The sequence below is a fragment of the Oncorhynchus mykiss genome, chromosome 16, assembly GCF_057628025.1.
Source record: "Oncorhynchus mykiss isolate SJ-2025 chromosome 16, ASM5762802v1, whole genome shotgun sequence".
Taxonomy (NCBI): Eukaryota; Metazoa; Chordata; class Actinopteri; order Salmoniformes; family Salmonidae; genus Oncorhynchus; species Oncorhynchus mykiss.
In genome coordinates, this window is record NC_143037.1 from 15235993 (window position 1) to 15252666 (window position 16674).

Sequence of the window (16674 nt, forward strand, 5' to 3'; positions counted from 1 at the left end):
GTATAACTCGGGCAGTTGTTGTTGCCATCCTGTACCTGTCCCGCAGGTGTGATGTTCGGATGTACCGATCCTGTGCAGGTGTTGTTACACGTGGTCTGCCACTGCGAGGACGATCAGCTGTCCGTCCTGTCTCCCTGTAGCTCTGTCTTAGATGTCTCAGTACAGACATGGCAATTTATTGCCCTGGCCACATCTGCAGTCCTCATGCCTCGGTAAAAAGGCCTCTTTAGTGACCTAATTTTTCATAACTGTGACCTTAATTGCCTACCGTCTGTAAGCTGTTAGTGTCTTAAAGACCGTTCCACAAGTGCATGTTCATTAATTGTTTATGGTTCATTGAACAAGCATGAGAAACAGTGTTTAAACCCTTTACAATAAAGATCTGTGAAGTTATTTGGATTTTTATGAATTATCTTTCAAAGACAGGGTCCTGGAAAAGGGACGTTTCTTTTTTTGCTGGGTTTGCATGTCAGTACAAACACACAACATGAAGGTTACATGTGGGAGAGGTGTTGTGCCGTGAGTTGTTGCTTTATTTGTTTTTTCGACCCAGGTTTGCTGTTTATTTGCACTATATGAGATGTAAGGGAGTTCAATGCAATATTGGCTCTGAATAATACTGCACGTGTCCTTGAATTTGTTCTGGACCTGTGGACTGTGAAAATACCCCTGATGTCTGGCGGGGTAAGTGTTACTGGCTGGCAGTGCTGTGTGTAAGTTGACTATGCAAAATGTTGTTTTCAGTAATATGGTGTCATAGCTCAGTTGAGTACTGAACACGGTTGCTTTAAGAATGTATCTGGCACGTTGTGCGTGAACAGAGGTGTAAAGATTGGATGAGTGAGTTTTTTACGAGTTGTTAACATTAAATAGTACCTGCAAAATCTACTCCGGGATGCTGGCCTTCTATGCAGAGTACCTCTGTCCAGTGTCGTTGTTCTTTTACCCATCTTAATCTTTTCTTTTTTTGGCCAGTCTGAGATATGGCTTTTTCTTTGCAACTCTGACTAGAAGTCACCTCTTCACTGTTGACGTTGAGACTGGTGTTTTGCGGGTACTGGCCTTCTTTAGACTAGTTGAGTATCTGGAGCATCAGCATTTGAGGGTTTTGCGCTCTTCGGTGATGTGAGTAGTACACAGTGTTGTATGAGATCTTCAGTTTCTTGACAATTTCTCGCATGGAATAGCCCTTTCTTAGAACAAGAATAGACTGATGAGTTTCAGAAGAAAGTTATTTGTTTCTAGTCATTTCAAACTGTAATCGAACCCACAAATTCTGATGCTTCAGACACTCAACTAGTCTAAAGAAGGCCAGTTGTATTGCTTCTTTAATCAGAACAACAGTTTTCAGCTGTGCTAACATAATTGCAAAAGGGTTTTCTAATGATCAATTAGCCTTTAAAATTATGAACTTGGATTAGCTAACACAACGTGCCATTGGAACACAGGAGTGATGGTTGCTGATAATGGGCCTCTGTACGCCTATGTGTATATATTCCATAACAAATCTGCCGTTTCCAGCTACAATAGTCATTTACAACATTAACCATGTCTACACTGTATTTCTGATCAATTTAATGTTATTTTAATGAACAATTTTTGTTGTTTTTTTCAAAAACAAGTGACCCCAAACTTTTGAACGGTAGTGTATATAGGATTGAATCATCAGCATACATGGACACACAGACTTTGTTTAATGCCAGTGGCAGGTCATTGGTAAAAAGAGAAGAGGGCCTAGAGAACTGCCCTGCGGTACACCACATTTTAGATGTTTGACATTAGAGAAGCTTCCATTTTTTTTTTACAACAGTTTGCTATGAGCGGGCAGCAAGCTGATAGGCCTGTTGTTAGATCCAATAAAGGCCACTTTACCACTCTTGCGTAGTGGAATGACTTTGGCTTCCCTCCAGGCCTGAGGACAAACACTTTCCTCTAGGCTCAGATTAAAGATATGACAGATAGGAGTGGCTATAGCAGCTACCATCCTCAGTAGCTTTCCATCTAAGTTGTCAGTGCCAGGAGGTTTGTCATTATTGATCGATAACAATAATGCCTCCACCTCTCCCACACTAACTTTACAAAATTCAAACTTACAATGCTTTTCTTTCGTAATATTTTTTTTTATGCACGAATACGATGGCTCACTGTTCATTGTTGGCATTTCCTGCTTAAGTTTACCCACTTTGCCATTAAGTAATCATAAAAATAATTGACAAAACCAAATGGTTTCTGATTCGATGAAAGATTTGTCCCATATTTCCATTTAAAGTACTCCAAAGTTTTTTTTCATCATTCTTCATGTCATAGATCTTGGCTTCATAATACAGTTTCCTCTTCTATTTGTTGAGTTTAGTCACCTAACTTCACGATTTGCAGTGAGTCCCACTCCTTTTGCCCCATCTCTTTCAACCATGTTTATCAATAATTGGAAGAAGCAATTTCATAGATTCATCAAGCGCAGAATCTGACATCATGGGAAAATCAAAAGGAAGTTAAAGCTGGGTCGCAAATGTGTCTTCCAAATGGACAATGACCCCAAGCATACTTCCAAAGTTGTGGCAAAATGGCCTAAGGACAACAAAGTCAAGCTGTTGGAGTGGCCATCACAAAGCCATGACCTCTATCCTATAGAAAAATTGTGGGCAGAACTGAAAAAGCGTGTGCGATCAAGGATGCCTACAATCCTGACTCAGTTACACCAGCTCTGTCAGGAGGAATGGGCCAAAATTCACCCAACTTATTGTGGGAAGCTTGTGGAAGGCTACCTGAAACGTTTGACCCAAGTTAAACAATTTAAAGGCAATGCTACCAAATACTAATTGAGTGTATGTAAACGTCTGACCCACTGGGAATGTGATGAAAGAAATAAAGCTGAAATAAATCATTCTCTCTACTATTATTCTGACATTTCACATTCTTAAAATAAAGTGGTGATCCTAACTGACCTAAGACAGGGAATATTTTTACTAGGATTAAATGTCAGGAATTGTGAAAAACCGAGTTAAAATGTATTTTTCTAAGGTGTATGTAAACTTCTGACTTCAACTGTATATCCTTCTATTGCTACTGCTGTATCATCAAATGAATTATCTAAGTGAGTCTCTGACATGGCTAATATATGGATGTTATCTATTGTCAGCAAGTTATTGATTTCATGAATGTAACGGTTGTCGTCTGGAGATAGAGGAGAGGACCAAAGCGTAGCGTGGTTAGTGCTCTTCTTAATTTAATAATAATCAAAACTGAACACTTCAAATTACAAAACAACAAAAGTGACAACCGAAACAGTTCTACCTGGTGCAGACACACAAAGACTGAAAACAACCACCCACAAACCCCAACAGAAAACAGGCTACCTAAATATGGTTCCCAATCAGAGACAATGACTAACACCTGCCTCTGATTGAGAACCATATCAGGCCAAACAAGAAACCCCACATAGAAACAGAAAACATAGACTGCCCACCCAACTCACGCCCTGACCACACTAAAACAAAGAAAATACAAAAGAACTATGGTCAGAACGTGACAGTATTTCCCCCCCCCCCGCAAAACCTGAATCTATAGGGGAGGGTCTGGGTAGGCATCTGTCCGCGGTGGCGGCTCTGGTGCTGGACGTGGACCCCACTCCACCATAGTCTTAGTCCGCTTCTGTGGCCTCCTAGGAACGGCGACCCTCGCCGCCGACCCTGGCCTGGGAACCCTAATAAATGAGCCCACAGGACTGAGGGACACCTCTGGACTGAAGGACGCTTCTGGACTGAAGGACGCCTCTGGGTTGAACAAACTCCTCCGGACTGAGGGGCAGCTCCGGACTGAGGGGCAGCTCCGGACTGAGGGGCAGCTCCGGACTGAGGGGCAACTCCGGACTGAGGGGCAACTCCGGACTGAAGGACAGCTCCGGACTGAAAAGCAATTCCGGCTCTGGCGGCTCCTGGCTGACTGATGGCTCTGGCGGCTCCTGGCTGGCTGGCTGCTCTGGTGGCTCCTGGCTGGCTGGCGGCTCTGGCGGCTCCTGGCTGGCTGGCGGCTCTGGCGGCTCCTGGCTGGCTGGCGGCTCTTGTGGCTCCTGGCTGACTGGCGGCTCTGGCGCCTCCTGGCTGACAGGCGGCTCAGGACAAACGGGAGACTCTGGCGGCTCAGGACAGACGGGAGACTCTGGCGGCTCAGGACAGATGATGCGCACTGTAGGCCTGGTGCGTGGTGCCGGCACTGGTGGTACCGGGCTGGGGACACACACCTCAGGGCGAGTGCGAGGAGCAGGAACAGGGAGTACTGGACCCTGAAGGCGCACTGGTGACCTGGTGCGTGATGCCGGCACTGGTGGTACTGGGCCGAGGACACGCACCTCAGGGTGAGTGCGAGTAGCAGGAACAGGGAGTACTGGGCTCTGGAGACGCACAGGAAGTCTGGTGCGGGGGGCTGCCACCGGAGGGCTGGTGCGTGAAGATGGCACCGGATAGACCGGACCGAGAAGGCGCACTGGAGATCTGGAGCAACGAGCCTGCCCAATCTTACCTGGTTGAATGCTCCCCGTAGCCAGGCCAGTGCGGCGAGGTGGAATAGCCCGCACTGGGCTGTGCTGGCGAACCGGGGACACCATGCGTAAGGCTGGTGCCATGTATGCCGGCCCGAGGAGATGCACTGAAGACCAGATGCGTAGAGCCGGCTTCATGGCACCTGGCTCGATGCCCACTCTAGCCCGGCATATACGAGGAGCTGGAATGTACCGCACCGGGCTATGCACACGCACCGGGGACACAGTACGATCCACCGCATAACACGGTGCCTGCCCGGTACAACGCCCACTCTCTCCACGATAAGCATGGGGAGTTGGCGCAGGTCTCCTACCTGCCTTAGCCACACTCCCCGTGTGCCCCCACCCAATACATTTTGGGGCTGCCTCTCGGGCTTCCTTGCCAGCCGTGTTCCCTCAAAGCGCTGGCTCCCTTTAGCTGCTGCCTCCGCTCTCCTGGCTGCCTCCACCGGTTCCCATGGGAGGCGATCCCTTCCAGCCAGGATCTCCTCCCATGTGTAGCAACCCTTGCCATCTAGAATGTTCTCCCGTGTCCATTCCTCCTCATCACGCTGCTCCTCCTGCTGCTGCCTGTTACCACGCTGCTTGGTCCTTTTTTGGTGGGTGGTTCTGTAACGGCAGATTTCCTCCTCTTCGTCTGAAGAGGAGTAAGGATCGGACCAAGATGCTGCGTGGTAAGTGTTCATGGCGATTTTAATAAGAAAAGCACTGAACACAATGAAATACAAAAACAATAAACGAATACGTGAAATAACCAAACCGAAACAGTACCGTGTGGCGACAACCACACACACACGGAAACAAACACCCACAAGCCAACATTGAAACCCAGGCTACCTAAATATGGTTCTCAATGAGGGACAACGATAAACAGCTGCCTCTGATTGAGAACCATATCAGGCCAAACATAGAAATGGAAAAACATAGAAAAACACACATAGACTGCCCACCACAACTCACGCCCTATCTATCTATCAGAGATAGACATCATATGGAAAAGAACAAACAAACCAAAAAAGGAAAGAAAAAACATTCAGCAGCCCAATAATCAGTTGGTCTGTGTAAGTGTGTGTGTGTGCTGCAGGGTTGAAGCTACAAACCCATAGGCTTGGCGATCTCATCCCATCCAGGCTTTTCAGATAAACGATACCCTCGCGGCATGTAGTACGCGATCTGCAGATAGACTCTACTCAGTATACATGGCATTGGGACATGCCAATATTGACGCCCTGCCTCGAAACTCTGCCTCAAAACCATCAATACACGCTGAATTCACCTGCACAGTTGATCTCAATTATTATTGGTCACCTCCTTACCGCTCCCTAAAATATGATATTTGTGTCCTGTTGCAACCCAAGTCTTTCAAGATACACTATGTATGCAAAAGTATGTGGACGCCCCTTCAATTTGTGGATTTGGCTATTTCAGCTAAGCGTCAGCTGGAGTGATGTAAAGCTCACCACCATTGGACTCTGGAGTAGTGGAAACGTGTTCTTCTTTAGTAATGAATCACTTTTTACCCAAAAAATGCTACCTGCCCCAATGCATAGTGTCAACTGTATAGTTTGGTCGAGGAAGAGTAATGGTTTGGGGCTGTTTTTCATGGTTCGGGCTAGGCCCCTTAGTTCCTGTGAAGGGAAATCTTAACGCTACAGCATACAATGACATTATAGACGATTCTGTGCTTCCACCTTTGTGGCAACAGTTTGAGGAAGACCCTTTCCTGTTTCAGGATGACAATGCCCTCGTGCACAAAGCGAGGCCCATACAGAAATGGTTTGTCGAGATCGGTGTGGAAGAACTTGATTGGCCTGTACAGAGCCTTGACCTCAACCCAATCGAACATCTTTGAGATTAATTGGAACGCCGACTGCGAGCCAGGCCTAATCGCCCAACATCACTGCCCGACCTCACTAATGCTCGTGGCTGAATGGAAGCAATCCCCACAGCAATGTTCCAACGTCTAGTTGGAAAGCCTTCCCAGAAGAATGGAGGTTGTTATAGCCCATGATTTTGGAATGAGATGTTCGGTGAGCATGTGTCCACATACTTTTGGTCATGTAGTGTATGTTCGCCCTATGGTTGGTATTGCCATCGCAACAACTTAGTCCTTTTTTAACAGACTAAGGGCAATATATCTATTTGACAAGTATTCTGTAAAGTATTTCCTTGGTTACCACACAAAATCTACTGTGGCAATTTACTTGACAATTCATATGAATGGAAATTAACATTGGTGTAGCTTACTGACTGTTATTATTTTATTTGTTAATAGTTTCCTATTTACGTTATCCAAAAGTGTAATTTCTTATCAAGATCAGGGGGAAAACAACCATGGACTGTCCACATTTGAAATGTGTAACTACATCAAGTCAATCAGGGGATTGATTTATTTGTGCCAGAAGGGCGCAGCCGGAATCGTATCTGCGTGACACTGTAGGCACATATATGCGCACTGAAGGCAGCGTCCCTAACCGCTAAAACATCCCAGGCCACAATTGAACTAAATTTTGACAGTTAATTTATAACCTTAGGATACACTAGACATTTGTACGTCATAGTCTGGTGGAGACCAATGTCTATCTTGTGTTATTACTCTATATAAAACGACGGTTGTTGATGTGTATGGCTGAATTTTAGATAAATGTTTGTACATTTGAATGTTGCAGTAACAGGGCCTAGGCCTAGAGTTTGTGCAATCGAGAGAGAATATGATTTTGATAGCAAGCCTGATCCCAGTGATTCGACTACCTCTGCATGGAGAGAAAGAGAACTGCTAATTTTCAGCCACTCACAAGGCTCATTTGAATTTCCTGATGCAGCACGAAAATACTCTGCGACAGAAGTGTGATCAAGTTAAGAGCATCTGTAGATAGAATTCCTGTTAGTGCATTGCTACCATATTACTATAGTCTTAGAATCAGTTGAAACCCCTTATGCCCGAGTAAAAAGTAATGAGAATTCCCTTGCCTTCATAAAATATTGCATTACGATCCTATCATTTGACTGGTGGAATATTGGTTCTGCGAAGGTATACTGTCTTTCCCACTTGTCTTCTGCTTCAAAACAACTTACTCATATACCAGGCAGGAATAAAGCAATAATGCCCAGCTAGCTGCTGCCATCTGATATGAACTTCAATAAAGCAGAGAATAAATGGACTCCCACTGTAGGAGATGATCATATCATTCACCAAATATAATACCTTCTACTGTCTTGTACCAAATATACCTTCTGACCGTCTTGTCTTTATTGGCTACTTTCGGTTTCTAAAACATAGGACTTGATATCGCTACAGCTTGAAAAGCACTTCTTCAAAAAGCTGTTCCTTTTTATGTGGTCTGATAGGAAAGCCAAAGCTTTTCAGACCCAGTTCCTGTCATTAATAACAGTGTCGACCAGATGGATCCCTTCCCACCAGGTTGCCTAGCCAACGGGAAAGAGAGAAATCAAGCAAGTGATAAAGATGTCTTGCCGACGCAGACATAGAGGAGCCTGAACACAGCCAATAGTTTGTCTTCCAGCCCACCGCCAGGCGGATAAGACAGCTTCACTAAATCAGTCAAGGACAGGCAGACTGTCAACAAATCTAAGAAAATCCTCTGTTTGAAGAAAGAAAGTAAAAAGATTTGATTTGGAGACAGGAGCTCTGGGATTTAATTATAGTAAGTCTCACTCCTACAGAGCACAGTGAAGGGCTGGTATTTTGAAAAGGACACTTCATGTACCACAGAAAACTGCAGTGAAGGTCATTTTTGGATGATAATGATTCCCTCAGGTTGGTAAATGTCAGACTGCCAACTGTGCTTGTGGATGAATGGATCCTTAGTGGAAGATGAAGGATGGGTTTTACTGCGAAAATACACTTCTTCTTATCGCTGATTTTACTGTGTGAGCTTAGTTAACTGACTGCAGTAAATGGTAAGCAGTGGTGTTGTGTGTGTACGGTATGTGTGTGTGGGGTCAGTGTTAATAATTGGCCTGAGAATTATTCTGAGGATTGGGAGTGGATTAACTCCTGTTGACCATTGTGATTGTCCAACCTTTGTTGGATAATCAGAAAAGCTTACCCTTCAAGTGAAACGAAGGACTCTTCACAAAACCTGACTGCACTATGTTATACAACAACAGAGCCACCAACTAAAGATAACACTTCTTTGAAGCACTCTAGTGCCCCTACTAAGTACACCTTCTGTCGGGGTATGACAGACTGCACTATGGACAAAACAAGTGAAATCCACAACAGACAGATTCATCTCAACCGCCAACCTGGTCTCATAGCATTTCCTATGGATCTGTATGTAAATCCGAAACACTCCATTTAGTATGATATGTTACGTTTCGTGTGGTATGTATTAATTTGTGGATGTCCATCATCCATTTCGTAGGTTATGTTACGAATTACAATTCGCATGATATGTTACAAATTGCAATTCATACAATATGTTACGATTTTGCAATACGTATGCTATGTCACGAATTGTAGCTATAGTTAGCTAGGCTAGGGATTAGGGTTAGGGGATACGGTTAGGGTTAAGTTTAGAGTTAGTAGTTAGGTAAAATGGTTAAGGTTAGGGGAAGGGTTAACTAACATGCTAAGTAGTTGCAAAGTAGCTAAAAAGTAGTACATAGTTGCTAAAATTGTCCTTGATGACCTTTGGGTTGCTAGACCTGCACGTCCAACCCAACCACCCTCCTTTCATTTATGCCTTAGGTAACCTTCTGTCTTATGTAACCATACCAAACCTAACATATCATGCTCATTTGGGTGTTTACATTTACTACAGTATGTTACATCTAATCCATGAGACTGGGCTTCAACCACCCATAGCTGTCCAATGTACATTGTAATTACAGCACATTACATGTACTCAAATAAAATGAAATTACATTTTCCAAATATAACTCTAAAAAGGTAGCTAGCATTACCTTGCAGGTGTTCCTGTTTGAGCCCGGTGGGCTTACAGCAGGCCAGCCCCATTCCCATGTTTCACTGAGGGGAGCTGACAGTGCTACAGCTGGGGCATGAACGTACACACTGCCCTCCTGGAGGTTGTATATCTTTATCCACAAACAGGTACTACTGGGCAGACGGTGCCAATGAGGCATGCTCGATGCCAGGAAAAACCCCCCCCAAAAACAAGTCCCTTCTTATTTTTCATCCGTTCACACGGTCCCTCATTCACTAACATGGGCAGCAGCAAATCCCTCTATCCCCTAGCTCCCCTATGGAGGGGCAGGTCCCAGAGGAAGAGCTAAGCTCTCCTTGTGTTGCCTTGCCTTGCTCTCCCTCCCTGGCTGTGTGCAGCTGTGCGTGGAGTGACAGGAAGATGGGCTGCTCTTCCTTTCCTTACCAAACAAACCTCCACCGTCCCCACACAGAAAACAAACAGACCCTGCTAATCAATTGGGAAGCCTCTGGCTGGCCAGCTTTGTGATGGTGATCTATAGTATGAGTCTAAACCGCAATGTACTGTATCAATGTAATCATGTTGTTGGATCACACAATGCTGTAGGCTAGTTTGTACTACTAGCCCATACACAAAAAAGTGTTAAACAAATGAAAATATATTTTATATTTGAGATTCTTCAAAGTAGCCACCCTTTGCCTTGATGACAGGTTTGCACACTCTTGGCATTCTCTCAACCAGCTTCATGAGAAATGCTTTTCCAACAGTCTTGAAGGAGTTCCCACATTTGCTGAGCACTTGTTGGCTGCTTTTCCTTCACTCTGCGGTCCAATTGGGTCATTGTCCTGTTGAAAAACAAATGATAGTCCCACTAAGCACAAACCAGATGGGATGGCGTATCACTGCAGAATTCTGTGGTAGCCATGCTGGTTAAGTGTGCCTTGAATTCTATATAAATCACTGACAGTGTCACCAGTAAAGCACCCCCACACCTCCTCCTCCATGCTTCTCATTGAGAACCACACATGTTGAGATGTGTCTGTTACTTGAATTCTGTGAAGCATTTATTTGGGCTGCAATTTCTGAGTCTGGTAACTCTAATGAACTCCTCTGCAACAGAAGTAACTCTGGGTCTTCCTTTCCTGTGGCAGTCCTCATGAGACTCAGTTTCATCATCGTGCTTCATGGTTTTTGCGACTGCACTTGAACAAACTTTCAAAGTTCTTGAAATTTACTGGATCGACTGACGTTCATGTCTTAAAGTAATGATGGACTGTCATTTCTCTTTGCTGATTTGAGCTGTTCGTGCCTTGGTCTTTTACAAAATAGGGTATCTTCTGTATACCACCCTTGTCACAAAACAACTGATTGGCTCAAACACATTAAGAAGGAAAGAAATTCCACAAATTAACTTTTAACAAGGCACACCTGTTAATTGAAATGCATTCCAGGTGACTACCTCATGAAGCTGGTTGAGAGAATGCAAAGAGTGTGCAAAGCTGTCATCAAGGCAACGTGTGGCTACTTTGAAGAATCTGAAATATAAAATATATTTTGATTTGTTTAACACTTTTTTGATTACTACATGATTCCATATGTATTATTTCATAGTTTTGATGTCTTCATTATTATTTTACAATGTAGAAAATTGTAAAAAAAAATAAAGAAAACCCTTGAATGAGTAGGTGTGTCCAAACTTTTGACTGGTACTGTATGCAAGCAAGTCGCTTTCGATAAAAACGTTTGATAAATGGCCTGTATTAATTCCAGCATGCTGCTCAGAGACATGGGACTCAAACCCAGCACTTAGCTCGTTTCCTTTCATAGACATGGGACTTAATCCCAACACTTAGCTCGTTTCCATCCATAGACATGGGACTTAAACCCTGCACTTAGCTTGTTTCCATCCATAGACGTGGGACTTAAACCCAGCACTTAGCTCGTTTCCATCCATAGACGTGGGACTTAAACCCAGCACTTAGCTCGTTTCCATTTCTTACGCAACACTATCTGGGGTCATGAAGTGAACCATTGTTGTAGTTGCTGACAGTTTATGCATATCAAGTAAGAAGAGCTCACACTGAAGCTCAGATGAAATGTAGGTATGCATTAATATTGTCTACTTTTCCAACCTGGGTTACATTACTCAAGTAAACAAGGTCATAAACCAATCAGAATCACGTAATTTCACACAGCAATTAACTATAGAGACTTATAAGGATCTTGTTGTAGTCTATCCCTATTCCGAGTCAGCCTGGTCTGTAAGGAATGATCAGACAGACATTCAGCACTGACAGCAAGCTGAACTCAGAGCAGAAGTACTGTAAGTCTTTAGAGAGGAGGACTGTCCCTTTGTCTAGAACTGTTACCGGTGTGCTTAATAAAACCCATGGATGTTGCATGTGTGGGGGAAGGGGATAGACAAACAGATATTTGATAAGGCTGAACTTAGTTAAATACTCTGTGGGAGAGCTGGGGGCAGGGGACAGGCTCCAAGTGTGTGTGTGTGTGTGTGTGTGTGTGTGTGTGTGTGTGTGTGTGTGTGTGTGTGTGTGTGTGTGTGTGTGTGTGTGCATGCGTGCGTGCGTGCGTGTGTGTGTGTGTGTGTGTGTGTGTTTGCACATGCACTGGCTAAACAAGTAGCCTGCAATAAGGAATTAGCTGAAGTAGTCACGTTTACACAGGCTTGTGCTTTAGTGTGTGTGTGTGTGTGTGTGTGTGTGTGTGTGTGTTGTGTGTGTGTGTGTGTGTGTGTGTGTGTGTGTGTGTGTGTGTGTGTGTGTGTGTGTTTGTGTGTGTGTGTTTGTGTGTGTGTGTCTGTGTGTGTGTGTGTGTGTGTTAGTGCACCATCCTGTTGTTTCCCAGCTGGCTTTATGGCTAGAGAACCAACACAAAGGGAAGTTTAGCCTTGAGTAGCCCCCTTAAGCACAGACAGTATTTAAAAACCACAGATTATTACAACTGTTCCTTAATCTGATTTTCAGTCATAATCTGACTGGCTTTCAGTCATAGCCGTATACTTTCAGTTGAACCAAAATGGATTGTTGGATTTGGCTGTGCTTTCATTCATTGCTTACTTTCTAGGTCCCAAGGATTTTACAGTTAAAATAAGCAAGATATTTTACTTTGAAAAGGTGTGAGGCCTCCCAAACTAGTTTAATAAAACCCTTGGATATGAGGACAGAAGAAATGCTATCAGAGAGGTTAATTTGGTCATACAGGATGTCTATCAATGTAGAAGTTCTTGTGGAAATGAGTGGAGATGTATCATGTATCAATGTATCATCACCTGCCAAATTTTCGACCCCAAAGAAAATCCAGCTACTAGTACCCTTGATGAGTTAGTCTCAGTTTGCAGGGGCTTTTGCCTCTCTTTCGTTTGGACAGCGCAAGGACCTTTAAGGTGTCCACAACAAACACGACCTGCAAGGGCGTTTATTGCCAGAGCTCATGCATAGAGTCAGTGAACTGAGACCCAGGAACACCCTATCGCACAGCCTTGCTCTGAAAGGATTACGCGACGCAGTAACAGAAAACGAAAGGTGCTAAGAGAAATTCATCAAACGTGCTATGAACATCATACCGACAGTAGCCTCAGGAGTCAAGGGCTCTCTATCCCCCTGCAGTCAAAAGCCAAATTGTTAAACGAATTGCAGGCACTGCTCTGTGCCAGAACCGGTGTTGAAATGGATAGTATGAATGAGGACATAGGACCATCGGTCCAAAGTGGATCTGACTCCATACTGTATGGAGACATTTTGGCTGGCATGGGTCAATGTATTATTCCCTGTGGACCCACTGTAAGAAGTGTACAGAAAGCTTCCCTGCGCCTCTGTTGAAGCCTTACACTAATACTTGTTTACCATGATCCCCTGTTTCCCAACCCCTCTTACTAAAGTGCTAGAGTGGATCTTTATCGTAGTGCGAAAGTCAACCTAAGCCCTCAGTGGCTGTTCATTTCAAAGCTGAGAAGCGAAAAAGGCTTTCGTTTAAGCTGATTAAGAATAAAACAAAGGGGGATAAAAAAACAAAACAGGGCCTGAGGATTGAATATCTTGTAAACATTAGATGTAGGCGGTATGGAGGGGATGAGTTGGGTTTGGGAGTGAAAGGTATGTAAAGTGCACAGACCAGATTGAAATTCAATCCCCTTTCCATTCTCACTGTCGCACTGTTTTAATGGTCTTCAGAAATGGCTTTGTCTGGCTGTGTGCTGCCTGCCTGGCCCATCCACACTTGGCTGATTGGGGTCACACTCTCCTGCAATATTTACTCAGCATAAATAAAACACACAGGGACCCACTGGCCCGTCGACAACAATAAACAGTGGGAAAAACCACCTAGCAAATACCCTTTACTGAGTGATGTAGCTAACTCGCATACTCTGAGTGACTTTCATTGAAAATTACCATTTGGCTGTATTGAGAGCAACCAAAAGCTTGAAGAGCTGATTGAGTAGGGTCTTTCCAGCACACTCGCCCCCAGGCAACGCTGTGTATTGTCTGTGTATGGATGTCAACAGTAACAGACTCCTGATAGACATGAGACCCAGGTATTGGGGTCGATAAGCCTGGACAAGGCTAGGAGATTCTCTTTTCTCCCTGAGGTATTAATGTGTTCTTAGAGATTAGTTCTGATTCTGGAGTCTTAGTTTGGAAATTATGTTATGAGAGAGATTACCATCCACAGGATTTCGAAAGCAATTCTTAGCTGGTCATATAATTGCACAGTGCATTGAGTGCAAGCTCATCTACCAGTCAGTAGTGTGTACTGTATGTGTCCTACATCTACATTCTCTACTCCAGACACCGTTGTTAAACATCAGCATTGCCCCCTGCTGGCTTACGGCGGTATTGAGCAAACTGCAATGTTAAATATCAGCTCTGTGCGGTGATGCCTGACTTTGACAGCACATATATTTTTTGGTGTTGATGGATCACCTCACCTGGAACGATTTCAAAAAGATGCCTCCCTGGTTCTTCTGAGTTGGCGGTGAGCTCATTCACCTGACAGCCCTGCAGGGGTATGCAGCCCTGGAACGAACAAACCGAGAAGGACATAACTGGAACACAGGAATCAGCAGCATTTGGGAATAGATCCATTTGAAACCAAAGATTAATGATACCTCAGTGAGACTCTAATCGATTAAATCACAAATATTGATTAAATCATGATGAGAATATTAGGGTAGGAAATAGACCGAAGATCTCGTTATTTATATTGATCTCTTTAATCTATCCAATGATGAAGATGTACACATTATCAAATGCAGATCAATAGTAATTTAACAAGGCCTGTTAATCAAGGCCTGTTAATTAGAGACTACGCAGAAGGAAAATTGGTCTCATCCTACCAGTCTGGAGCTGGCACTATCCCACATCAAACAGGCTGCGATCTTCCAAATGGCCAAACTAGAGGCCAAGCTGTCACCACATTAGTCGCCATGGCAACAAATTGGTAGAGCGTTGGCGCAGGGCTAGCAGCCCAGAAGCACATCTCCCAAGCGTACAATGTGGCTTGAATACTGCTGGTGGGAACGAATGAATGAGAAGAACCAAAATGTAACTCAAGATCTGAGATTATTCTTCCTTCAGAATGTGTCTTGGAGCAAACTCTCTGGCTCTAACACCAATCCATTCCTTAATGACCTGCTCTGCATGATGAGAAATGGCTATAGATCGCTTTTGTGCAAATGTCCTTCCTCCAATTATAATTTCCTTTCATCTCAGTGTGAGACCTTGATGTGTCATGTGCCTATGCAATGCCCTGCTCCGATTCCTATTGATTAGATGGGGGGAAAGCGTCCAGATCGACACTCGCACACATCCTGAATACTGCACAGGGAGGTGTGTGTGTAGAGAAATCAGTTCTGGCTGGATGACTATGGACAACCTGTGATTAAAAGGTGTCAACCAACAGATGTCATGACTCATGACCAACACTGAGTGACGGTATCAAAATTGTGTTTTATCCTGATTTTCCTCCTAGGCAGGGCACCATGACAATGTAATCCATCCAGGCTAGGTCATGGTATAGAAAGATCTTTATTTTCTATTGGCCATTTGACCTGCGTGTCTAAGGAATGGATGGAAAAACCACAGCAGACATGCAAAGTATTTGTGGAGAGGATCTGAACCTGCGACGTTGGCTTTATAGTAAGGTCCCACATTCAACCAAATAAAGGATGTCAGCTAACCTCTGTAAGGTCGTGAAGAAGAGCTTAGGTGTGAACGTTCAGTACCTGTGGCTTGGTCTCCTCCTCCTCTTTGTAGAAGAAAAGCTGGTCGGAGCGCAGGACAAACCATCTCAGCTGCCAGTTCTTCATGATGCTCCTCTGTTTCTTCAGCCAGCCAGCTTTCAGAGCCCCCTCCTGGAGACTGGGGGAGGACGGGCGGATTGGGCCCCGGGACACATCTCCCATCACCATGCTCTTGGACCGGGCTGGAGAGTGGAGATACACATACAAACATGAATACAAATACACATTTAAGCAGCAGGGAGACAGGCACATACACACAGTGTGTGTGCGCTCCAGGGTTGCCATGGTGAGGCACATACCACACACACCATGTCCTGCCCTGGAGCTGAGGCTGAGGCCCCCCTTCCTCCCCCGGGTAGAGGTGGCTGGAGACCCACCCGGCACAGGGAAGAAATGAGAGGCCTCAGGTGATATAAGTGATTAATGTAAAGCCCCTGGTAGAGAGTTATTGTCAGTTCTGGCAGACCAATAGAACCAGGAACCTGTTTGAACTGGGATAACAAGGCCTCCTGGGATTGTCTCTGGGTTTTAGTGTAATGTGAGCTCAGTCAAGGATCGTCTCAGATGCAGTTGATGTCAGGAGGCTCTGGAGTCACGCGCTGTCCCTCATCCTGTATCAGTTTCAATCTGTTCTCTATTCAACGCAATTGATGAAATGAGCTACATTAAAAATGACAGGAATCATTCAATATTACTCAATATTTTTCTCAGAGAGAAGATGGCGCTGAGAGGCATGGCAGTTCTGCTTCTAGCTCCTAAGCAGTTTTGCAGTATTTATCTTTTTTTGGTGTTATTTCTATTAAACTCAAATACAAGCATTTCGCTACACCTGCAATAACATCTGCTAAATATGTGTATGTGACCAATAAAATGTGATTTGAATACAGTACAGCCTGTGCAGAAAGTAACATCTGGTGATTACTAGTGGGAAACAGCATGCTTTGATCATGCCATTTCCCCAAATCAAC

At 44.4% G+C, this 16674-nt stretch overlaps 1 protein-coding gene across 3 annotated transcripts in view; it reads right to left on the bottom strand.

The window, feature by feature from the left end:
- The window catches only part of LOC110491439 (rho GTPase-activating protein 22), a 39040-nt gene that overhangs the window by 17981 nt on the left and 4385 nt on the right, over window positions 1-16674 (bottom strand). Inside the window, exons 2-4 of one of the 3 annotated variants that reach the window (XM_090202027.1) lie at window positions 15689-15888; window positions 14801-14974; window positions 14393-14480 (exon numbers count right to left, since the gene is read on the bottom strand). In XM_090202027.1, coding sequence (XP_090058153.1) covers window positions 14393-14480; window positions 14801-14827 — 115 coding nt within the window. In that variant the 5' untranslated portion in view covers window positions 14828-14974; window positions 15689-15888. Of the gene's footprint in view, window positions 1-9466; window positions 9861-14392; window positions 14481-14800; window positions 14975-15688; window positions 15889-16674 lie in introns of those variants that run through there. The other 2 variants (XM_021564890.3, XM_021564894.3) reach the window with 2 other exon arrangements.